Genomic DNA, 24,503 nt, shown 5'->3' with positions numbered 1-24,503 from the left:
CTCCGCCCCCTCCCCTGCTTCCCGCGAACATTTAATTCGCGGGAAGCCTGAGCAGGTAAAGGGGGAGTGTGGGGGGGAGGAGGTGCGGCCCAGGCTGGCCCCCCCGGGGTTTCCAGCGTGGGTCGGCTCGGGCCCTGGGGTGCCGGCCCCGGGCCCGGCCCCCGGCCGAGCACCCCTGGCCCGCCCAGCACTGCCGGTCCCCGGCCCGGCCCCCGGACCCCTGGCCGAGCACCCCCTCGCCCCGCCAGCCCCCGGGCCCCCGGCCGAACACCCCTGGCCCGCTCAGCACCCCGGTACCGCCGGCGCTCGGCCCCGCCGGCCCCCCCTGGTCCCCGGCACCACCGGCGCTTGGCCCCCAGCGCTCGGCCCCGCTGGCCCCCGGTGCTCCTGGTCCCCGGCCCCGCCGGCGCTCGGTGCCCCCGGTCCCCAGCACCCCCAGCGCTCGGCCCCGCCGGCGCTCGGCCCCGCCGGCCCCCGGCGCCCGGCACCCCCGGCCCAGCACCGCCGTCCGCATGCCCCGATTTTCCCAGACATGTCTGGCTTTTTGGGATTTCCCCCCGGACGGGGATTTGGAGCCCAAAAAGCCGGACATGTCCGGGAAAATCCGGACGTATGGTAACCCTAGCAGAAGGCAAGAAGGCGCTAGAAGAGTCCAACAGGCTAGGATAGATTGAGGTCTTTGCTGTGTTTTGGTTCATCCTGGAAAGGGAATAATTCTTCAACAGCTTCATCAGTCCTGTTGTTCTTACCAGCATCCTGCAAATCCAGTCCACATTGAATAGGCTACTGGTAACATGGGCTTTGTCGTGAAGGATGGAGGAATCACAGAAATGTAGGACTGTAAGAGACCTCGAGAGGCTATCTAATCCAGTCCCCGCACTGAGGCAGGACTAAGTATTATCTAGACCATCCCTGACAGGTGTTTGTCTAACCTGCTCTTAAAAATCTACAATGATGGAGATTCCACAGCCTCCCTAGGCAATTTATTCCAGTGCTTAACTACCCTGACAGTTAGGAGGTTTTTCCTAATGTCCAACCTAAACCTCCCTTGCTGCAATTTAAGCTCATTGCTTCTTGTCCTATCCTCAGTGGATAAGGAGAACAATTTATCATCCTCCTCTTTATAACGACCTTTTATGTACTTGAAGACTATGATCATGTCTTCCCCCCTGCTCAATCTTCTCTTTCCAGACTAAATAAACCCATTTCTTTCCATCATTCCTCATAGATCATGTTTTCTAGAGCTCTAATAATTGTTGTTGCTTCCTCTGGACATTCTTCAGTTTGTCCACTTCTTTCCTGAACTGGACACAAAACTCTACTTGAGGCCCTATCAGTGATAAGTAGAGTGGAAGAATTACTTCCTGTGTCTTGCTTACAACGTTCTTGCTAATACATCCCAGAATGATGTTTGCTTTTTTTGCAACTGTATTATATTGTTGACTCAGGTTTAATTTGTGATCCACTATAATCCACAGATCCTTTTCTGCAGTACTCCTTCCTAAGCAGTCATTTTCAATTTTGTTTTTGTGCAGTTGATTATTACTTCCTACGTGTAGTACTTTGCATTTGTCTTTACTGAATTTCATTCTGTTTATTTCAGACCAGTTCTCCAGTTTGTCCAAATCATTTTGAATTCTAATCCTGTCCTACAAAGCACTTGCAACCCCTTCCAGCTTGGTATCATCCACAAACATTATGAGTGTACTCTATGCCATCAACCAAACATTTATGAAGATATTGAATAGAACCAGACCAAGGACAGATCCCTGTGGGAGCCCACTCGACATGTCTTTCCAGCTTGATTTTGAATCTCTGATCCGACTACTCTCTCAGTGTGCTTTTCAAACCAGTTGTGTACCAACCTTATAGTTGGTTCGTCTAGGCTATATTTCTCTAGTTTGTTTATGAGAAGGTCATGTGAGGCAGTATCAAAAGCTTTACTAAAAAGTCAAGATATATCACATCTACTGCTCCCCCCGCCCCTCCATCCACAAGGCTTGTTACCCTGTCAAAGAAGGATATTAGGCTGGCTTGACAAGATTTGTTCTTGACAAATCCACGTTGACTTTTACGTATCGCCTTAGACTTGCTTCCCGTGGAAACTTACCTACCAATTCTATGAGTTTGCTAAAGTCTGCCTTCTTCAAGTCCATTGTTTTCCCTTCTACCATTCCTTAGAATCATGAACTCTTCTCATTTCACAATCATTTCACCCATGCTGCTTTCTGCCTTCAAATTCTCAACCAGTTCCTCCCTCTTTGTCAGAATCTAATCTAGAACAGCATCTCCCTTAACTGTTGTCTCCAATGCATTGCACAAACTTGTTGGATAATCTGGGCCCTGCTGTATTATTTTCCCATCAGAGGTCTGGGCAGTTGAATTCCCTCATCACCACCAAATCCTGTGGTTTGGATTATTTTGACAGTTTAAAAAAAAAGCCCCAACCACCTTTGCTTCCTGCTTAGGTGGTCTATAGAAGACATCTACCATGATATCACCCTTGTCTTTTACCTTTTCAGCAGGTCTGCATCCCACTCCTATCTCAACTCAGGGCAAGAGTTTACATCTTTGATATACAAAACAATATCTCCTCCATTTTTTCCCTGCCTGTCCTTCCTGAACAAGCTGTATCCCCACAGGCGCCAATTTTTCAAAGTGCCGGGGGGTGCTTGACCCCTGGCTTCGCCCCCACTCCACCCCTTCCCCCAAAGCCCCACCCTGCCCCGCCTCTTCCCGCCCCACCCTGCCCCGCCTCTTCCCACCCAGTTCCACCCCCTCCCCCGAGCGCGCCACATCCTTGCTCCTCCCTGTTCTCGGCGGGCGGGAGGCAGAAGCACTGATCCGCAGGGCCCGCCAATGGGCAGAGGTGCTGAGGGGATGGGGGAAGCTGATAGTGGGGTTGCTGGTGGGTGCTCAGCACCCACCATTTATTCCCCATGGGTGCTCCAACCCCGGAGCACCCACGGAGTCAGCGCCTATGCCCTTCTATACCAATACACCAGACATATGAATTATCCCACCAAGTTTCTGTAAAGTCAATTATGTTGTAATTGTTATTATTCACTAGTATTTCTAGTTCTTCCTGTTTGTTCCCCATACTTAATTTTTTAAGCTACTTTTCAGTGTATCTATTGGGAACGTTAGAAGCAATAACCACTAGAGGGCTCCTGAGGATGGCTTTTCAAATGAAGATGACTGAGTTTAACACTTTGGCCCCCTCTTCCCGCCACCCACTATAACTATCGCTACAGGCATGTCTGGGATGCAGAGTACACGAGAGGAACAAGTTATTCCTCTTACGGTATAGCCAGCACTAGCCAATGGGTGTGAGGGGAAAGGCTTCAACACTCGTGTATGATTTTCTGCTTTGAGCACCTTTATCTAACTGGATAATTTACACTAGTCAGAAAGCTCAAAGCAACTGCAATCACCGCAGAACTCCCTTCTCAGAGTGAGTTTAATTTAAAGTGAAAAGCGCTGGTTTGGCAACCCCGGAGAGTGAATTCCTCTATTTATCCGGGCAAGAGCGATGCCAGCTTCTCCACCGCGCTGCCGGTGCCTGACCTTGACGGACCACCTTGGGGAGTGAGATGGAAGCTCAGGCTGCAGTAGGGTAACCAGATGTCCCGATTTTATAGGGACAGTCCTGATTTTTGGGTCTTTTTCTTATATAGGTTCCTATTACCCCCCACCCCCTGTCCCGATTTTTCACACTTGCTGTCTGGTCACTCTAGGCTGCAGGAACTCTCCGCTGAGACTGCCAGCTGGGGGCGTTTGGGGGTGGACAACTGCCCAAGTTGTCTAAGAGCAACAAATCGCCACTCCCAGAGGCGGCTCTATGTATTTTGCCGCCCCAAGCACGGCAGTCAGGTGGCTTTCGGCGGCATGCCTGCAGGAGGTCCGCCGGTCCCGCGCCTTCGGCGTACCCGCCGCCGACTTGCCGCCAAAGCCACGGGACCGGCGGACCTCCCGCAGGCGCGCCGCCGAAAGCCGCCTGCCTGCCACCCTCACGGCGACTGGCAGGCCGCTCCCCGCGGCTTGCCGCCCCTGGCCACACCTAGGGCACCCAACTGCTTCCAGGCTGGAATGCCTTTCATTCATTTCCTCCCTGCACCAGACTGGCATCCTGAGCTACAGGCAAATCCCATCACTGAAACTCTCAAACAACCTATGTTCTAAGCACAACAGTCTAAACCTCTGCGCAGTCCATTCCTGCGTTTTAGATCCTTACCCAAAATGTTCTACCCTGGTCCTTTCAGCCTATAATTAGGCCTATTACTAAGCACCTCCTCAAGAGCGGAGTTGTGTTGTAACCATAGTTCCATAACATTTTGCCGTTGCTAGGAAATGTGCAGGGGCAAGCAGCTCTGACGAAGCCCTGAGGAATTCTGTAAAGGAGTGCAGGAGGGGAGTGCTGTTCCTGCTATGCTGACAGCTGTGCTCAGGGGCATCCATATCTAACCCTCGCCCCGTCCCAATAGGATGGGATGCTGCTTTCGCAAATATCTGACGTTTGCCAGCCAAGATCTCTAAAAGGGAATGACTATTCTGCATGTGACGTGACCTCTGCATCTATTTCTTTGATGATAATTTCTGGCTGCAGAGAAAATGGCAAATAGAAGCCACAGCTGTTTTCTAGGTACAACGCTGTGGTGCATTTCAGCTGCCACAGCAGGTCTCAAACTTTAGCAACCTGAGGACCCCCATTTTGATTTAAAATTTTTTGCAGACCCCCAGCCCCACTCTCAGCCCCAGGCCAAGCCCCCCCTCCCCCCCCCTCCCCCTCCCCCCCCCCCCCCCCAGTGTGCCCCGTCCCTGCTCCTCCCTCTCGGCGCCTCCTGCATGCCACTGAACAGCTGTGCCGTGGCATGCAGTAGGCACTGGGAAGGAGAGGGAGGAGTTGATCAGCCAGGCCGACGGCCCTGCACATGACTCGCAGACCCAGTGAGAAACCCTGAGCTATCACAAACAGCACCATGGGATGCATGGCTTCCCTCTCACTACCAACTGCCTCCATATGGAGGGAATGCCTAAGAGAGGCAGAGATTATTCTCCAGGGGCTATGCAGCCATTGAGATTGCCAACATGAGACATCAGATGGTAACAAGGACTCTTTATCACAACTGATCTGGACATATTAATGGAGGTAGAAGGTTCCATCTCCCATCCTTAGTCCCTTGGACTATCTGCTTCCCTTACTCTTAGCTTTATACTAGTTCAGTAATTGCTAAATACTGACAAGGCATACCAACAAAGCCAGTTCATCATTTGGCAGTCTATCAGGCAGAGTCTGGCAGCAGCACGGTATTAAGCGTCAAACCAAGTGCTTTCCAACTTGTTGTAGGGTGTGAAACCTGGACCTGCTACAGGCATCACATTCAGCTTCTAGATAAGTTCCACTTACAACATCTGCGTGCCATACTCTGCATCACATAGCAAGATAAAGTTACCAATAATGAGGTTCTGGAACGTAGTCACTGCAGGGACTGAAGCCATGCTCATCACATCACAGTTACGCTGGGCTGGACGTGTGCTGAACAACAAATTCAGTATCTGCCTTAGTCTCGCAATCGGCTGGTTGATACAATTACATGAAAATATCAAGCGCAGAGAGAGATTTGGAGAAGAAGCAAAATCTTGGCTGGAGGTTTTAAGACGCACAACTGAGGCTTCAGATTCAGTGAAAACTGATGTGTGCCTACTTTTCATACTGCTCCACAGAAGATGAGAACAGAAGGTCACTGGCTTAAATTAATGGCAGGTAAATTTAGACCAGACACTAGGAAATACTCTTTTATGCAGCATGTAGCCATCCTGCAGGGCTCCCTGCCACGGGAGTGAAGCATCGTATTACAGCGGAAATGCTAAAAAGGGACCGGGGATAAAGTAACAACAACCCGTGTCATTTTGATAGGTAAGATAAGGGTAATCAAATCACATGCTCCAGGATAGAAGCCGCCAGAGGGCAGGAAGGAATCCTACACTTGATGTACAGCATTACACAATTGTTCTAGTATATATTATGGCAGTTTGCCACTTTCCTCTGAGTTGTCAGGGTTAGGCCATTGCCAGGGGAGGATGAAGAACCTGAAGGACAGGTCTGCTCTTCTGTGGGAAAGTTTGTGTGTTTCCGCAATGTGTATGAAAGACGCATTCTAAACATGGACCATTTGACTCTGAGAAATCTAATGAATACTGCCCTGGAATTCGAGGCAGGCAGAATGCAATTTCCTCCCTTCTAAACTCATTATTGCCATGCCCTCGTTGCCAGGAGACGGCGGGAATCTTAACTCCATGGGGCATACACGATGCCCAGGAGATCCCAGAAAGGATATTCTCTGTGGCCTTGAGGAGGTACGAATGAAATGTTTCAGCCCATTGTTACTGGTCACTGCTCCTTGAGGTGACATTTGCCAATTGTCAAGGTCCCATCAAGAGATCATTTTGCACAAAATGAATAGGTGACCACTGCCAAGTGCTGTCAGCCCAAAAGGCCATCAACCAAGAAACAAACCAAGGGTACATTCTAAATATCTTGTCCTACCATTCTGATACCAAGACATTTAAAAAATAATCACTAATGTTTATGTAGGACCTACACAACAAATGAATGTGCCTGCTGCTTCTGTTGCTAAAGTTCACACACACAACTCACCCTGTGCTGACATTGCTAGTGATGGGATTAGAAGATGCAGTGTGGTCCAATGGGGAGGATACAGCACTGGGATTCAGGAGAACTGGGTTCAAATCCTGGTTCTACCGCTGAGCTGTTGCATGAACCTGGGCAACACTCTTTGTTTCTCTATACCTGTTTCTCCTCTCAACCTTTGTCTGCTAAGAATTAAGCTCTTCATGACAGGAACTGTACCTTACTCTATATCTGTACAGCCCCTAGCACAATGTGGTCGTGATCCACTTAAGGTCTCTAGGTGGTTACTGTAACACAAACTGTACATTAACCTCATCCTAACCGCAGAGGGGAACAGAATATAAGGATTTCGGTTAGAAATCACTGGTTCACAAATGGATGAAGGACAACAGCAGCAGTGCCAGGGAACATGGCTAGGTTACATTTGGAATTTTACAGCAGGGAGGGGAGAGAAACAGTCTGCCTAAGGTGACAGTGTGTCTCATGGACACCAGAGGCAGGAGGGTGATGATAGTCACTTCTCTCTGGCCCTCCCTGTCTCTTGCTTGCTCTCCTTGGAGGCTGGTTTGGGAATTGGGCAAATGCTCTAAAACTAGTTTTGCTGGCTGGCTCCGGGCTTATCAGAGAATTAGAATAAGAGGGCGGGTGTCTGAGTTACAGCAGCAGGAGAACTCCATTTCAAGGATGATGAATTAGGGTGACCAGACAGCAGATGTGAAAAATCGGGACGGAGGTAGGGTGTGAATAGGAGCCTATATAAGAAAAAGATCCAAAAATCGGGACTGTCCCTATAAAATCGGGACATCTGGTCACCCTATGATGAACTCCTCAGGGCATGTACATTTGTCAAGCAAGATGCACAGTTCAGGCGATCCAGACATTTTAGTTATTCATACAGAATAATCATCAATAAACGAATCTTGCCAAGATGATGAAAACCCAGCACACAATCCTTAGCACAGAGAAGACCATCAGACTACCTAGAGATAGTCAGGTTACATCAGGTAAAATAAGCCAATACATTTTCTTCCTAGGTCAGTATAAAGTACCATCCCATCATGGCAGCACCTTCCCTCATACAAGGCTCCATCCAGATCAGTTTGCCAATCCAGTTCCTCTCCCTCCTTTAACAGTCCCTCCTTCATCTTCTTATTTCTTTCTTTCCCAGCCTCTGGTTCTCAGCCCCCCAGACATTCTATCTTGGACATTAGCTGTTGTACTAGAATCATAGAATATCAGGGTTGGAAAGGACCTCAGGAGGTCATCTAGTCCAACCCCCTGCTCAAAGCAGGATCAATCCCCAGACAGATTTTTGCCCCAGATCCCTAAATGGCCCCCTCAAGGATTGAACTCACAACCCTGAGTTTAGCAGGCCAATGCTCAAACCACTGAGCTATCCCTCCCCCTAAACTAAGGGATTTGTTTTTATAATAAACTGTTGTGCCAGGCTTTACTCAGTTTGGCTGGTTTTTGTCACACCCTTGGCTGTTTATTAAGCATCTTTTGCATCTTCCTAAGGGCTACAAAGCAAGCAGCTGTCTTTCCATTGCTGTGGCATGTGCTTTCCTCTCAGGATTTTCTCACACACAGTGTTGGCTAATTTGTCTTCAAACACTGCTCTAGCATTTATAGCAAACAATGGTGTGTTCTTCTGTTTGGGATCACCCTCAATTCACATCCGAGAAAGCACTGTTCATGAGATACAGCAAAGACTTTAAAAGCTAACTTTGCTAACTCCCTCTCTGAATCCAGTGTTTGCGATGCAAACAAGGACTGGCTTGTTAAATATTTACTACAGGTGAACACCTGCTTCGGGTGTGTCTCCCCTTCCCCCAAACCTGGCAGAGACATTAACACACTACGGTACACATTTGCATAAAATGGGCACTGGTTATCTAACTGCATAACCAAGGCCCTATCAAATTCACAGCCCATTTTGGTCAATTTCATGGTCATAGAATTTTTAAAGTAGTTAATTTCATGATTTCAGCTATTTAAACCTGAAATTTCAGGGTGCTGTAATTTTAGGGGTCCTGACCCAAAAAGAAGTTGTGGGTGGAGGTCAAAAGATTATTGTAGAGGGGGTTGCGGTACTGCTACCCTTACTTCTGTGCTGCTGCTGGAGGGGTGCTGCCTTCAGAGCTGGGCACACAGCTAACAGCCACCTCTCTCCAGCTGCCCAGCTCTGAAGGCAGCGCAGAAGTAAGGGTGTCAATACTGCGACCCCCCTAAAATAATCTTGTGACCCCCCTGCAACTCCCTTTTGGGTCAGGACCCCCAAATTGAGAAATGCTGGTTTCCCCCATGAAATCTGGTCTTTTGTGTGCTTTTTACTTATACTATACAGATTTCATGGGGGAGGCCAGATTTCATGGTCCGTGACCGTGACGCGTTTTTCATGGCCATGAATTTGGTAAGGCCCTATACATAACCAAAGCCTTGACTTAATGCCGGGTGTATCCCACATGCCTCATGACTTAACCCACGGCTATATTCTCATTTTAAATCTTTTTATAAAAGCAACATACTTTATAACATGCGGATATTCCAGGGGTGGGGAATGTAGCAGACAACTGGCTTATTCTTTAAAAGTTTCTCTGAAAGTTGGATTTTATGATTGGCAGTATCTCTTCTTCCTTGCAGATCATTTAATAATGTGGTTTTGCCTCTATTTACAGATTTCAAACTCTGCTGTCTGAGAACAACATGTTCTGGTCTTACAACCACAACCTACAAAATCAAGTCTTGGTCCAACTTCTGTGCTATCTTTTCTAGCCACAACTGACAGACAGCAGTGCTCTATGGCAGGATCCTTAGGCTTAAAAGATAACGTTTTATTCTATTAAAAGCCTGGGATCTCTTTGTGAGACTGCGATTTTATCGAGTTGAAAACTTTCAGGATTATACTGAGAGATGCAGAGTTGAACACGCTTTTGTTCTGTTCCCATCACTGAAACAAACAAAAAAAAGTCCCAGCAAGGCAGGGCTGTTTCATGTGCCAAATCAGATTATTTCTTAAGGGCAAAGGCATTTTGAGGTCACAAGTTTGAAAAATGGACCAGACTTCCTACCCACTTTGAGAAAAAACATATAAACCTCTCTCTCTCTCTCTCCTAACTGTTCTAGACTGCTCTGGTATCACCAATCTCCACTTGTTATAACCTGCTTTATACTCACGGGGGTCACTTTATACCATTTAACTTTAATTATAAAGTTCACTCCTTGTTGTTTTCATTATGACTGGGAAATATAAATAAAATGGCAACTGTTGATTTTTACTTTAAACCTCAGATAAAATGGGAGCACTACAGAATAACATAATCTGGAAGCTGCAGTTTCATCATTAGCAGCAGGGAGTAGCAGTATGAAACGAACACAACACTCCACAACACTAGATCAGGAAAGAGAAGGTGTCTAGCCAATAACCAATCTCATAACCTCTTTCTAGTTTATACACATACTTGCAAACCATTTTTTCCCTGCATAAAACATGTTTCGGAGCTTTGAATGTCAGCGTGTAAGTTCTTTCCCACATGAAAAGAATGAGCAGACATAGTCACATCAATAAGATGCTTCTGGTGTCATACTAAATAACATTTTTTAAACAAACCACTAGAAAACTCTCCAGTTCCAAGAAGCCCCAATATTACAGACTTTGAGTCACTTTCTTTGGTCAGGGACAGCATCCTCTGCTGGGAACCCAGCCCCCCTCCCCTTCTGCACCACAGAGGGAGCGCTCACAAGGAGCTGGGTGGTTCATGCCTGGGGAACATGGACGGGGGAGAGTCACAAGCCTCATATGCCAGGCCAGGCCAACTGGAGCAACGCAGCACAGTGGGACCCTCTCCTGCGCCCCCAGCCTCAGCCAGTGAGTGCTGGGACCAGGAAGGGTCACAGGGCAGGTGCTGAGAGTTGTGTTTACGAGTCCCGCGCCCCTGCAAGTGTAACCCCGAGTGCTGCGCCTTCGCGCCCCCCGGGATTTACCTGGTCTCCTCGCGCCCCGGGGGTCCCTGCCCTGCAGGCGGCTCCCTCTGCTTCTGGCTCTGCGCCCCTCCCATGGTGCCTGCGCCCGCCGGGCTGGGGGCTGCGGGCTCAGGGGCTGGGGCCCCGCATTGCTGCCGCGCAGCTGCACTAGTCGCTCGGGACCGGGCGCTGCTGAGCCCCCGCCTCCGCCTCCGCCTCTCCCGCCGGGCTGGGCGGCTGCAGCCCCGGGGCTGCCGGGAAGCGCAGGGTCCCGGGCCGGGCTCGGCTGGTGGCACGGCCCAGGGGGCGCCCCGGGAGCGCTGCGCCCGGTCCCCTCTGCTCCCCGGGCAGCGCTCGGACTCGTCCCCGCTCCAGCCGGTCCCTGCGAGCAGCTGCTGCAGCGGGGAGGGATGTGGAGGGGGCGAGGATGCCCTGCAGAGGGGGCAGTGAGCGTTGGGGGGGGGGCTGTATGAAGGGCGGGTGAGGATGCCCTGCAGCAGAGGGCAGTGGGTTTGCATGAGTGGAGAGGAGTGCCTGCAACAGGGAGCTGGGGGGCCGGGTGCCCTCCCTGCAACCCCCCAAATCCTCTCTTTATTTCAGTGTGAGATCACGACATTTCACACTCCGTTCAGATTTCACTGCAGAGAATGGTGTGTGCCGGCCAATGTGCAGAATAGGAGTCAGACACCTTGGGGGCTTAGGAAAAGAGACCACTCAGTGCTCAGCCAGGAGGGGAAATGCCTGCAGAGCCTGGGGCTTACATCGTTTTGTGGGGGTGCACCTTCTGCATTGTTTAAAGGAGCAGGATGCAGTATACTGCACATGCACAGACACCTACAGCTGTTCCTGATCCACAAAATTCCTCCAGACAGGTCCCAAGCTCACTGGGCATTGAGTCCGGGCCAAAGCCGATGTTTTACATTTACATTCCTTGCCCAAGTAAAAAAGAATAAGAACTAAACCCCAGCAAACTGGTGACATGCTATTTTTCCTTGCTCGCTGTGACGGGTTGGATCACAGAAACCCCCTTGGGAGCTGCCACCCGATGTGCAAAGACTACCCCTGTTCCTGTTTTCCCTGCCAGCTCAGGACTCCAGCACCCTGTCTTGCTGAGCCAGACACTCCCGTCTGCTCCAACACAGACCCAGGGTCTGAATCACTTGTCCAAGAGCTGCAAGTTTACCTGAAAACAGCTCCCAGAAGTGTGCTTGTCTTTAGCACTCAGATGCCCAACTCCCAATGGGGTCTAATCCCAGATAAATCCGTTTTACCCTGCATAAAGCTTATGCAGGGCAAACTCATAAATTGTTCGCCCTCTATAACACTGATAGAGAGATATGCACAGTTGTTTGCTCCCCCAGGTATTAATACATACTCTGAGTGAATTACTAAATAAAAAGTGATTTTATTAAATACAGAAAATAGGATTTAAGTGGTTCCAAGCAGTAACAGACAGAACAAAAAGAACAGGAGTACTTGTGGCACCTGTTCTTTTTGCGGATACAGACTAACACGGCTGCTACTCTGAAACCAGACAGGACAAAGTAAGTCACCAAGCAAAATAAAATAAAATGCGCAAATCTATGTCTAATCAAACTGAATACAGATAATCTCACCCTCAGAGATACTTCAGTAAGTTTTTTTCTCAGGCTGGACACCTTCCAGGCCTGGGCACAATTCTTTCCCCTGGTACAGCTCTTGTTCCAGCTCAGGTGGTAGCTAGGGGATTCTTCATGATGGCTCTTCTCTTCCCTTTGTTCTCTTCCACCCCTTTATATACCTTTTGCACAAGGCGGGAACCCTTTGTCCCTCTGGGTTTCCACCCCCCATCACTGGAAAAGCACCAGGTTAAAGATGGATTCCAGTTCAGGTGACATGATCACATGTCACTGCAAGACTTCATTGCCCACTTGCCAGCACACACATATACAGGAAGACGAACAGGTAAACACAACCCATCTGCAGACAATGGTCCTGGTTAATGGGAGTCATCAGGATTCCAAACCATCATTACTGGCCCACACTTTACATAATTACAATAGGCCCTCAGAGTTATATTTTATATTTCTAGTTTTAGATACAAGAGTGGTACATTTCTACAAATAGGATGATCACACTCAGTAGATTATAAGCTTTATAATGATACCTTACAAGAGACCTTTTGCACAAAGCATATCCTAGTTGCATTATATTCACTTATTATCAAATCTTTATAAAACTATCCCAGTTACATTATATTCACTTATCATGTTTTTATAAAACCATATAGACTGCACAACGTCACGAGCAGGATGCAGTATACTGCACATGCACAGACACCTACAGCTGTTCCTGATCCACAGAATTCCTCCAGACAGGTCCCAAGCTCACTGGGCATTGAGTCCAGGCCAAAGCTGATGTTTTACATTTACATTCCTTGCCCAAGTAAAAAAGAATAAGAACTAAACCCCAGCAAACTGGTGACATGCTATTTTTCCTTGCTCGCTATCTCTGAATTATCACAATGTCAAACATCCCAAACAAACTCACCTAGTCTGTCCAGTATGGGGTTGTCATTGTCAGTCAGTTCTGAGGGGCAGATTTTCAAAAGTGCTGAGGTCCGTTCTTCCTTTTCTAGGTGCAGTTGCACCTACGGTTGAAGGGTGGGTGCAAATCTGGGTGCTTGCACCTCTCGCTCCCTGACTGTGGCTGCAACTCAGGCAGCTGGAGCTGCAGGTGCTTTGGTTTCAATGCATTCTGCAGGTACAAATTGCAAAGGAAGAGCAGGCCTTAGCCCTGTTGACTATTGCCTCACACCCGTCTAAAAGCGGGGGCATAGAATTAAAGGGCCACCTGCACCATAACAGCAGCACCACCCGAGCAGTCCTGTAGCAAAACCCTGTGTCCCAGGGGTTCATAATATTTGTGTCCAAGTAGGAGATAAACAAACATTTTATAAAGACATTTTATAAACATTTTGTAAAGAACTAGCAAACAGCCAAACAGAAAATACCAGCAAATGGTTTAAAATGCTCCAATTGGAACAAAACCAGCTTAGTTTTTTTAAAAACCTTCCTATAATCTGGACAGCATCTCACACACAGGCATGGGAGACTTTCATCCATATAAACCTGGCCCATAAAGAATTCTTGTACTAACAAACTACTGAAACAAATTGCAGTGCGCGCTTGGGACCCAACTATGTACTTCCAATGCCAGAAACTCTCCCAGAGAAGCCAGTGGGTGTTTTCATGCATAAAAGACACGGCATTGGGCCCGTGGTGATGGTCGTACAACAGGAAGGGATGGCGGCTATTATCATATGAAGTGTACATCTACAGATATATTTTTAAATTATGTTGGTAAATACATCATTATAAGCAGGGCTGGCTCTAGGATTTTTGCCGCCCCAAGCAAAAACAATTTTGGCCGCCCCCGTTTTTTTCTTACCCCACCCCTGGTCCCGCCTCAACTCCGCCCCTTCCCCAAATCCCCAGCCCTGCCTCCTCCCCCCAGGCTCTCAAGCCTAGGAGGGAGGGAGGGAGAGGGAGAAGCAGCGCGTGTGCTGCTGCCACTTGGGGTCTCCCCCTCCCGTCCAGGCTCTCAAACCTGGGAGGGAGGGGGAGCAGCGGCGCGCGAATCAGCTGTTTCACGCGCCGCAGCCACTCGGGGTCTCCCCCTCCCGCCCAGGCTCTCAAACCCGTGAGGGAGGGGAAGATCCCGAGCGGCCGCGGCGCGCGAATCCGCTGTTTCACGCGCCGCGGCCACTCAGGATCTCCCCCTCCCTCCCGGGTTTGAGAGCCTGGGAGGGAGGGCGAGCAGCGGCGCGCGAGCAGCAGCAGTGGAGGTGAGTTAGGGCGGCCAGGGCACATTTTTAGGGGCTGCATGGCCCGCGCCAGAATGCCGCCCCTAAAAATGTGCCACCCTAAGCACCAGCTTGTTTTGCTGGTGCCTAGAGCCGGCCCTGATTATAAGAAACAAACATGGTACGGGAAGGGGATGCTGAGAAGATCCCGTTTTTTGGCTGATTTGCAAATGAGCCTTCAGATCACCCTGTTTGTGTACAGGGTGCATGACTGTTGCAGTTGGTATGTAGTGGTTACTGGGCAATCGTCAACCATTCTTCAGCACTAGTGATTTTCATTTTTATTAACAATGACAAGCTGTAATCTGGATGTGCCTCTGTGGTTAAAATAACAGCCACGTATGGGTGTAATAATACAGAGTTGTATCCTATTTTATTGAACTAAACATTACCATGCAAAGCTGTACTTAGAGATGCAGTATTTTACCTTTTGCATAGAAATCACAATCATTTGCACTTTTCTGGAGCTTTGTATCTGAGGATATCATTGACCTTCACAGTCATTACGCCAGATCCTCCGCTGGTATAAATCACATAGCGGCACCAAACTCAATGGAGCTACAGAGTCACCCAAGCGGAGGATCTAGCCCATCATGTCTAGTCCATCTGTCAGGTGCCCATCACTGTGTTATCTGGTCACATTCATTAATCAACCCTCTCAGAGCCTCTGTAAGCAGCTGTTAGCTCCATTCCACGGAAGAAGCTGAGGCAGGGACTTGCCCAAGATCATGCTGCAAGACAGTAGCAGAACCACAGACAATATCCAGGAGTCACGATTCCCAGAGGTTCGGCCTCTGAGCTCCTAACTAGATGCACTTCCCTGCTCTCACCACCAGATCCATGTGCTGCCATTGTATTGTAGTGGTGCAGAAGATCCAACACTGACTGTGTTTAACTGTACTACTCTCGTCCATAACATTATTAATTATACCACAGTGGAAGTCTGACATCAAAGTACCAGTATCCAGAGACATTAATCAAGTCCCATCATGTTTATGTTGGAATTGGCTATTTTCCAGGGGGGGCAGTTGGGTGAATTTGAGGGCTGTACCCTTCTTATCTCATATGTAATGTACTAAAGTGTACACTGGCAGAATGGGAAAGGCCATTGAAATTCCATCTACACAGCAGGACATGTCCCGAGACCAGGGTTCTTAATGTTGCATTTTAGGAATAGACGTAAACATAATGGGTGGATTTTTGTGTGTAACAATTGCAAAGTCTGATTCACAGCTGCTGACAAATAATCTCTTGAGTTTGTGTCAAAAGCAATCACAGGCTCAGTGGCTCTTATCTGGGGCAATCAGGAACCCCTGATGAGGCAGATATTTCCATCAGCGCTGTGTTTCCCTGAAAATAGCCTCTCCTCCTGGAGAAAACCATTCCACAAGAGTGCTGCAAAAGATCTGGGGGTTACTGTTGATAAATTGAATATGAGCCACCAATGTGATGCATTTGTGAAAAAGACTAATATTCTGGGCTGTATTAACAGGCGTGTTGTATGTAAGACACGTGAGGTAGCTATCCTGCTCCACTCAGTACTGGTGAGGCCTCAGCTGGAGTACTCTGTCCAGGTCTGGGTGCCCCACTTTAGGAGAGATTTGGATAAACTGGAGGGAGTTCAGAGGAGAGCAACAAAAATGATAAATGGTTTAGAAAACCTGACCTATGAGGAAAGGTTAAAAAAATGGGCATGTTTAGTCTTGAGAAAAGAAGTCTAGAGGGAGGGGGAACCAGAGGGCTGGTGTACAGAGGATGTCGATCAATTGTTCTCCATGTCCACTGAAGGTCAGACAGGAAGTAATGGGCTTAATCTGCAGCAAGGAAGATTGAGGTTAGATATTAGGAAAAGCTTTCTAACTCTCAGGGTAGTTAAGCTCTGGAACAGGCTTTCAAGGGAGGTTGTGGAATCCCTGTCATTGAGGGGATTTAAGAACAGGTTGGACAAACACCTGTCGGGGTGGTCTAACTTTACTTGGTCCTGCCTCGGCACGTGGGACTGGACTTGATAGCCAGCATTTGAAACACATAGAAGACGACATCACTGGTTGAATGTTTTCCTTTGAACATTCCTTTTTTTTTTTTTTGGACAAAAAGTGGCTTTTTTGACAAGAAAACGTCTGTGGTCAATTCTGGGCATTTTTGTCAAAAAACTGAAAACTCAAAAACTGAAAAATGTTCAGTTTGGGGATTTTACTTTTTTGTTTGACAAAAACCCAAACATTTTCAAAGAAAAATGTCAACACAAAGGAAAACTCTTTTCTGTTTTCTTTTACATTTTTTCCCCCAACAAGAACAAAAAATCATTTCACCACAGCTCTATTGCTGGGGTATTTCCTCGGGGATTGGCCTGACGGGATAAAATACTTGTTACTCATTTGGATGAACTCTGCACTGCACATACCCACGTATACATATAACACTGAAAGATGCCAGATGTTGTCCACATAAATAGAGACCCAGAATTCCTCCCCTCTGCATGCAAAGGGATCACAGACGACAGCATTTAGGATGGTTCTAATCACAGGAGCATGAAAACCATCCCAAATTCCCCAGAGTCTAAAGAAAGCATTTTAGACAAGGGAAAATTACCTTCTGTGGTTCAGTTCTTTTCGGGGAAAAGTCTGATGGTCCGGAGGCTCCTGCTGCCCTGAGTATCACCCAGAAGAAAGCCAAGTCAGGTGAAAGTCATGTGGGCACTGCAGTAGGTCTCCTACCCGAGTGCACGCAGTCTATGAATAATCCCTAGGATGTGGCTAAAGCCAGCTGACGTGTGCAATGTCCCGTGTCAATGGCTGAGCAGTGCAAGCGGTTCCCAAGGCCTCCTTGACATGCAGGGGCATTGTCTGGGTTACTTATCAGTAGTAACTGCCAAAGAGTGGCCTCCAGCCATCCGAGGCGCTTATTGTTCATCTCACTCAAGGGTTTGATGGGTGGGGTGGGGTAATAACCCAAACAGCCATTTGTCCCTGAACAATTAAGAGCAGGGCTCAGAGAATAGCCTGGAAAGAGCTCCCTTAAGAGTCTCCAGCACGGCATCTGCTAAAAAGACATGGCAGGACGGTGTTTGAAGGACTGATTGCACTGGTGCAGCTGTTAGACGACCACTTGCTGTCTGCACTGGCAGTGGGATGATGCTGAAGAGGATGTTTTCTTAGCCTAGCTCAGAATAAGTGCAGGCACCTTGGTGGAGTGAAAGCCAGTGTGCTGCTAGACGAAGCTGTGCGTGGGGACATGGGATGCTTTGCAGACAGGCTAGATGGTAGCCCTGAGAATGTTCTAATGTAGGTTGAAGAGATGGCCTGACGGGCTCTTTACTGGCTAACACCTGCCTTTTGGTGGCCCTGCGGCAGGGAAACCCTAGCAGTAAAGCAGAGCAGAGGGCGGCATTCCGTCTAGTGTTCCCAGCTGCAGAGGGGAAGCACAGAGCCCTGATCTCAGGTCTTGGCAGGCAAGTGAAGAGGGAATGATTTTTGATGCCATTGTTTCTACCTGTCACTTTTAAGCCCACACTTACTGTACATTCTGCTGCTTAGCTGGGATCTTAAAGAACTGTTTTGTAAATAAATCTGGCCAGTTCCTGTAGTGTGTAGGATAAGTAGCAGCACTTTAATAGCTTGTAAGCCCCTCTGGCGGTGGTACCTGTATTCTTTGTGTTAGGGGCAGTCTGTATGTAGCTAAACTTCATGTTTGTGTTTACTATTTTGTGTTTGTATTTACTGTTTAATAAACACAGTTATTCAGGACCCAACTGTGGTCCTGCAGTTGCTGCATATATATCTTGTTGTGCAAAGAGTAAAAGAAACTCCAACTCCCCTGGGCTGAGATCAGAGAAGATGCTCTCCTGACACTGACAGTCCCTAGCTATGAGCTGGGGTGAGTGCAAGCAGAGTGTTTTCAGATGGGTCTTTAGCCCAGGAGGTTTGTGTTGCTCATTGTGGGCACCTTAATGCAGCACCTTCAGGGCCCCTCACCCACTACCGGAGCCAACGTGCGGAGCTCTATTGAGCCTGGCCCCGATGTGGGTGCTGAACCGTACTGAAAAGTCCAATGTCATGTGCCCAGATGCCACATTTTGGGAGCATCACATTAATCAAACAACAGGTGACATGTTTTTAAGCCCTGAGATTTTTGGATCGACTCCGTAGAACACAACGACCCCAGAGCCAGGCTTTCCTGGGGGTAGTGTTGCTGGATTGGGAATTATGAACACCATGCTGGGCATTCGCTGCTCCCTGCATTATTTCTGTCTCTTTCACTTTGCAGTTGTGGGCTAAGTATTGTCTCTGCCTCACCCACGGGTCTGACTAATACAGAAACAGCTGGAAACAGTTTGACATTCACGAAAAACTGGCCTTTGCTCAGCCATAACAGATCCTTGCACTGACGTGGTGGGAAGGAAAGTTACAAGGGCAGGGCCCCGAGACCGGCAGGGCTCCTGTGGGCCAAGAAAGCTCTTTAATTTTGATGCCTCTGGTTTAAAAATAACTCCCAGCAGCTATTTTCATTTAAAATAGCTTTTAAAGTGCTGTTGTTCTCTGCCTCGGTAACAGGGCCGGCTCTGGCTTTTTTGCCACCCCAAGCAAAAAACGCCGGGCCGGCCGGAGCAGCAAAGGGGGGGGGGGGGGGGGGAGAGGGGAGGAGGAAAACAAACCTGCCCCCGGCTGGTGAAGGGGGGCGGGAAACAAACCTGCCCCCAGCCAGAGTGGCAGGGGAGGGGAAGAACAAACTGGCCGGTTGGAGCAGCAAAGTGGGGGGGGAGGGGGAGACGGACAAACCAGCCGGCCAGAGCGGCAAAGGAAAGAAAAAACAGAAACAAAATACCTGCGGGGCAGCGGGAGCGTGGATGCAGGGGGACTCCCGGCCCTGCAGACCCCAGGCAGTGGAGTGCACACCCTGGCTAGCAGGGGGAGAGAGAGAAGGGGGGCCCCCAAGGCTTCCTTAAGCGGGGCGCTGCCACGCGGCCCCTACACGCGCACGGCCTGCCGGGAGCGCTCTGCGCCACTCCGGTCGGCAGGCAGGGAAGGACGCAGGCTGCCCTCCGGGCTTGCTGCAGGGCGTTCCTGTCCTCCACGCCGCCGCCCCCTACAGGGCAGTGGGAGCAGCAAACCAAAAAGAAAAAACCTGCAGGGGCGGTGAAGCGCAAAGAAAAGAAAAAGAAAAAAAAGAAAAGGATTAGATGGAATGCCGCCCCTTGGAATCTGCCGCCCCAAGCACAAGCTTGCTCCGCTGCTGCCTGGAGCCGGCCCTGCTCGGTAAAGCCCAACATGCCTGCAGATGCAAAACACTACCATAACTGGATGCATTTCAACTTAACCCTGCCACCTTGCCTCCCCAAGCAGAGTGAAGGCAGCTTGTTGGCTCCTGACCTCACTGCAGGGCTGGGGTACTCTATCCGGGCTTCAGTGATTTATCTCACAGATGTGCCAGGCATCATGAGACAGGGAGTGCTGCCAAGCTGCAAGAAGTCAATATTTCCTAAGAAGTCTGTCCTGTCAAAACAGCCATCTGACCTTAAAGGGTGAATCCTCCCATAACACATACGGGCCATCAGCTGGCTCGCTCCTTCGTTAGATGGGCTGCGATGCAGTCGCTGTCAAATGGAGCCAACACTCACGCAGCATGTGTGCATTGGCAAATGAACCTCAGTGGTGTGGGAAGGGGCCAGGCTGTTCTGTACTGGACGCTGAACGAGCAAAGGGGACATGCAGCCTGGGTGCCGCTGTCTCAGCCTGCATGTGGGCAGAGCTCCTTCGGGGTTCTCATTATGGGGCTCAGGGCTATTTCAGTCACATCTGCAGACACAATGCGCCGCTGGCAAAGGGGCCCCTCCACGCTACTGATAAACAAGTGCCCCCATCACTGTGCTACTGTCAGATATGGACACACACACACGTGTGCATTCACACACACACACACTTGCTTAGTTGACAATTATTTAGCTGTTCATGAAAAAATAGAGCTCTCGACACCGAGAATCTAAACACTGCGCGCTCTCATATCACCTCACCCATCGGTAGATCTCAAAGCACTTGACAAACGCTAATTAAGCCTCCCAACCCCCATGAAGTAGGCCAGGATTATTGTCCCGTTTTTCAGATGGGGGAGGTGCAGACACAGCGAGGTGAGATGACTTGTCCACTCAATAACACCCCTCCCAGAGTCTGGAAATGAACACAGGTCTGTGAGTCAGGACACTGGGTTCATTTCCAGACTGTGGAAGGTATCACACAACCTATAATGTCCATGCACAGCAAACAAGCCCTTAGCGTTTCAGGCCCATCTGAAAGCATTTAAGGCTGGCTCCTGAGGCTGTGTAGTGCATGCCAGCAATCCAGTTTCCCAGAGGGAAGCGACTGGCTGTCCTTGGGATCATCAAGAGGCAGAAACACAGCAGGCGTGTCCTGCAGAGAAAGTTAGACAACATCCGACCTTGCTTACAAAGCAGCCAGACGCGGTGCCTGAGCACAGAGAGCACTGGGAATCTACTCACTCAAAGGGCCACGGAGAAATCCATTGCAGAGAGTCCCTGCTCCTTCCTGAGAAGTTCAGAACAGCTTCCTGCCGTCGGCCGCAGCCCCACAGCCCTCGGGCACCCTCAGGACCCACGTGCGTGAGCCGGCCTGTAGTGGCTGCTGCCAGCAAAGAAACAGCTGGTAATAATTAGCCAGAAACTAATTCCATGTAAAGTTCTATGTGCCTGGAAAAAGAGCACACCAAGCCCTTGCCTTCTGCCCTGGGGCTCAGGTTTTATGTTTTGTTTCTGGGGAACATGACTAAGACTATGCCTGGCTGTCACATGGAATCTGGCTTAAATGCCTCCTTGGAGCCTCCTGGTTCCACGTTGAATGCTACACAGGCTCCAAACCTGCTCCAAGCACAGCACTCGTGGGGGCTGACGGGACACCAGAGAGTGCTGCTGCAGAGGCCACAGGGTGCTTTACTGCTGCTAGGAGGCTCTGCCCTCCCAGCTGTCTCACACCCTACCTTGCCTATGGAAGAACATAAGAATGGCCCTACTGGGTCAGACCAAAGGTCCATCTAGCCCAGTAGCCTGACTGCCAACAGTGGCCAATGCCAGGTGCCCCAGAGGGAATGAACAGACCAGGGAATCATCAAGTGATCCATCCCCTGTCACTCATTCCCAGCTTCTGGCAAACAGAGGTTAGGAACACCATCCCTGCCCATCCTGGCTAATAGCCATTGATGGACCTACCCTCCATGAACTTATCTAATTCTTTTTTTGAACCCTTTATAGTCTTGGCCTTCACAACATCCTGTGGCAAGGAGGTCCACAGGTTGATTATGTGTTGTGTGAAGAAATACTTCCTTTCGTTTGTTTTAAACCTGCTGCCTATTAATTTCATTTGGTGACCCCAGTTCTTGTGTTATGAGAAGGAGTAAATAACACTTCCTTATTTACTTTCTCCACACCCGTCAAAGTTTTATAGTCCTCTATCATATCCCCCCTTATTCGTCTCTTTTCCAAGCTGAAAAGTCCCAGTCTTATTAATCTCTCCGCATATGGCTGCCGTTCCCATACCCCTAATCATTTTTGTTGTCCTTTTCTGAACCTTTTCCAATTCCAAAATATCTTTTTTGAAATGGGATGACCACATCTGCACACAGTATTCAAGATGTGGGCGTACCATGGATTTATATAAAGGCAACATGGGAACATGCAGCATTCCTGGCTACCTGCAGCAGCCTCTGAGAGAAGGGATACTGAGCCAGGGCCCCTATTTCTGCCAGAATTAGGCGCTGAGGGTTTCTAGGCAGAAGCTGAAAACATCACTAACTTTAAGGGGGACCTTTGTGTCTGGGGAAAGGTTACTGCCCCCTGACTTCCATGGGCAGAGACGCCCTGGCACATTGCCCTGCTTTTTGATTATCAGAAGTGCCTGTGTGATGTGAACACCAGTTTTCTTCCTTGCATGGACCAGCTGCTCCCCCTTAGCAATGCCAGCAACGTCATGATGAACTTGGAGGGAGGATCTAGATAACTGCACAGACCCCAAGCAGTGAGGCTGGCTGAAAATCTGTCGCTGTGGCTCATGGCTAGTCTCCCATTGAGCCAGAAGGCCATAGAGAGGTTGTTGGTTGCCACAGGTGTCTTAGGGCTGTTGGGCCCAGTGCTATAAAAGGAGAGAGTTGAAGTGCTCTGTCAGAGACACTGACCTTTGGCAGAGATGTCCTGTCTGCCCATCTCTGACGGGTACACCCATCCCTAGTGCTAGCAAGACCAGGCGGATGTTAAAATTCTCAGGGTACTTTGGGAAGAGTTAGGGATTGCTCCAGGGTTCCACCCCATTTCCTCCCTTCCTCGGGATCTTTGCGCAGGGCTGGGTGTGAGCGTGTGCTGAGCGCAGGATGTCTGCTGCATTGGCCTGCATGGCCCCTGCACTGCCAGCACCAGCTCACAGAGCACAGAGCACCCTGGGGGTCAGGAGCATGATGGGTGCTGGAGAAAATCCAGCCAGCTCTGTTCTCCTTCAGGGAGAAAGGGAGGGGTCTGGGATCAGGGGCCGTTAGCTCGTGGGGATGTTACTGGATGCCCCAATCTCTGCCTGGCTAAGAATGGAAACTTTAGTTCTCTGACACTTGAAAGCAGCCCTCACTCATAGCCCTGGCTGCAGCTGCCTTGTGACAGCCTTGTGCAGCGTCTCTTCCCCAAAGCACCTTCCTACAGCACTCTTCCAGCTGCTCTCCCCCATCACCCCACCCGCAATCCATGCACCCAAGTTCCCAAGGCACTTCAAAGGAGTACCCAGGCGAGGAGTCTGTGGTGCAGGAGGGTCTGAGCAACTCTCTTCCGCCAGGAACTGGCAGTTCTAGGAGACCATTCCCCATTCCGAGGGGGAAAACACCCATTTCCAAGGGCAGCGGGACAATCCCCCTGCTGTGAGCAACATGAGCTCATGGATAAATAAAGCAATTCTCTGTCACACCAGCTACCTCTCAGCCTTGTGATGGGGCCACAACCACCTCCCCTCCCAGTCAGGCCAGGCCCCATCCTGCTCATGTCGGAGTCAACAAGACCCATGCCACTGGTTTCCCTGGGAACAAGACTACACCCCAGCTCTTCTCCTAGGAGTACGCAAAGGTGCAGGGAAAGTAACCCTGGCTGAAGCGTGAATTGCTGCCAGCCCCTTTCCCCCTCCGAGAGCTCCCTTTCCTTCCCTACCTTTCCAGCTGCAGGCTTCTCCCGGGTTTCTCTGGTGCTTCGGATCTCACTGTGCTACCTGCCCCTTGCTCCTTGGAAAGCAGCGAGCAAGCCCTGCACAGGGGAGGAACTGTGGGGAAGGAAGGGGACGGCCAGCAGCAGAGCGGGACAGACGGGGTGGGGGGGGGTATCTTTCCGAAGGCTACGAGCTAAAAGGAAAAGGATGTTTTGTAATATTTGGCCAGCACTTTGCAGGCAGAGAGAGGAAATCAGCTGTGCCCTAGGGAGCGCAGAGGCAGACCGCTCTGGCCGAGACTTACAGATCAGCAGCTCCCGAGCTTGTCTGCAATTGAGTCTCGCAGTTTAAAGTCCCGTCCAGACCTTGTACCTTACTCTCTCCCCCCGCTTTAATTATTTTTTTTAGCCGAGGCCCCGTTGGCGTCATGCCATAAAAATGTGCTCGTGGGGAACTTGGCAGGCAAGGCCTCTCCCCAAGAGAGAATTTCTCCTCTTACAGAAGAGACGTGTCACGTGTTCGCCCGCCTCTGGCTGTTGAGGGGAAATAAGGGGGCTTCTGTGAGGTCTTTCCTGAGTTTGTGTGGAGTTGCCTTGGTCCAGCACGGGTAGCAACACTGCAGGTCTGGCCCCTGCTGCCCCACCAATGGGCCTCACGGAGCGAGGGGGAGTGGGGTCTGCTTAGCCTTTGGTCTCTCATCTGAGACTGACAGCAAAGGGGGTAGTGGATCTCTAGATTGGGGGCAAGGGGACCTGATGTGATGAATCCCCAGGGTGAGCGGTTTGCGGTTGCTGACCCGTGCCAAATGTTGTGTCTGGCCTGCTGCCAGGCTCCTTGTGCCTGGAGGCAAGGGGCTCTGTACTGC

General features: G+C 49.7%; 1 protein-coding gene across 3 annotated transcripts in view; it reads right to left on the bottom strand.

The window, feature by feature from the left end:
* TACC1 (transforming acidic coiled-coil containing protein 1) overlaps positions 1 to 23,784 on the bottom strand; it is a 93,972-nt gene extending 70,188 nt beyond the window's left edge. The window contains exon 1 of one of the 3 annotated variants that reach the window (XM_034762006.1): positions 23,644 to 23,784. Coding sequence is in view for 1 of the 3 variants with exons in the window: in XM_034762002.1 (XP_034617893.1) it covers positions 10,637 to 10,710 (74 nt within the window). In the remaining 2 variants the exon portion in view is untranslated. Of the gene's footprint in view, positions 1 to 10,636; positions 10,799 to 20,952; positions 21,082 to 23,643 lie in introns of those variants that run through there. The other 2 variants (XM_034762007.1, XM_034762002.1) reach the window with 2 other exon arrangements.
* Positions 23,785 to 24,503: the final 719 nt, after the last annotated feature.

This window comes from Trachemys scripta, chromosome 2, assembly GCF_013100865.1.
Source record: "Trachemys scripta elegans isolate TJP31775 chromosome 2, CAS_Tse_1.0, whole genome shotgun sequence".
NCBI classification, from domain to species: domain Eukaryota; kingdom Metazoa; phylum Chordata; order Testudines; family Emydidae; genus Trachemys; species Trachemys scripta.
Note: the sequence above shows the minus strand (reverse complement) of the source record. Positions and strands in the feature narration are given on the sequence as shown.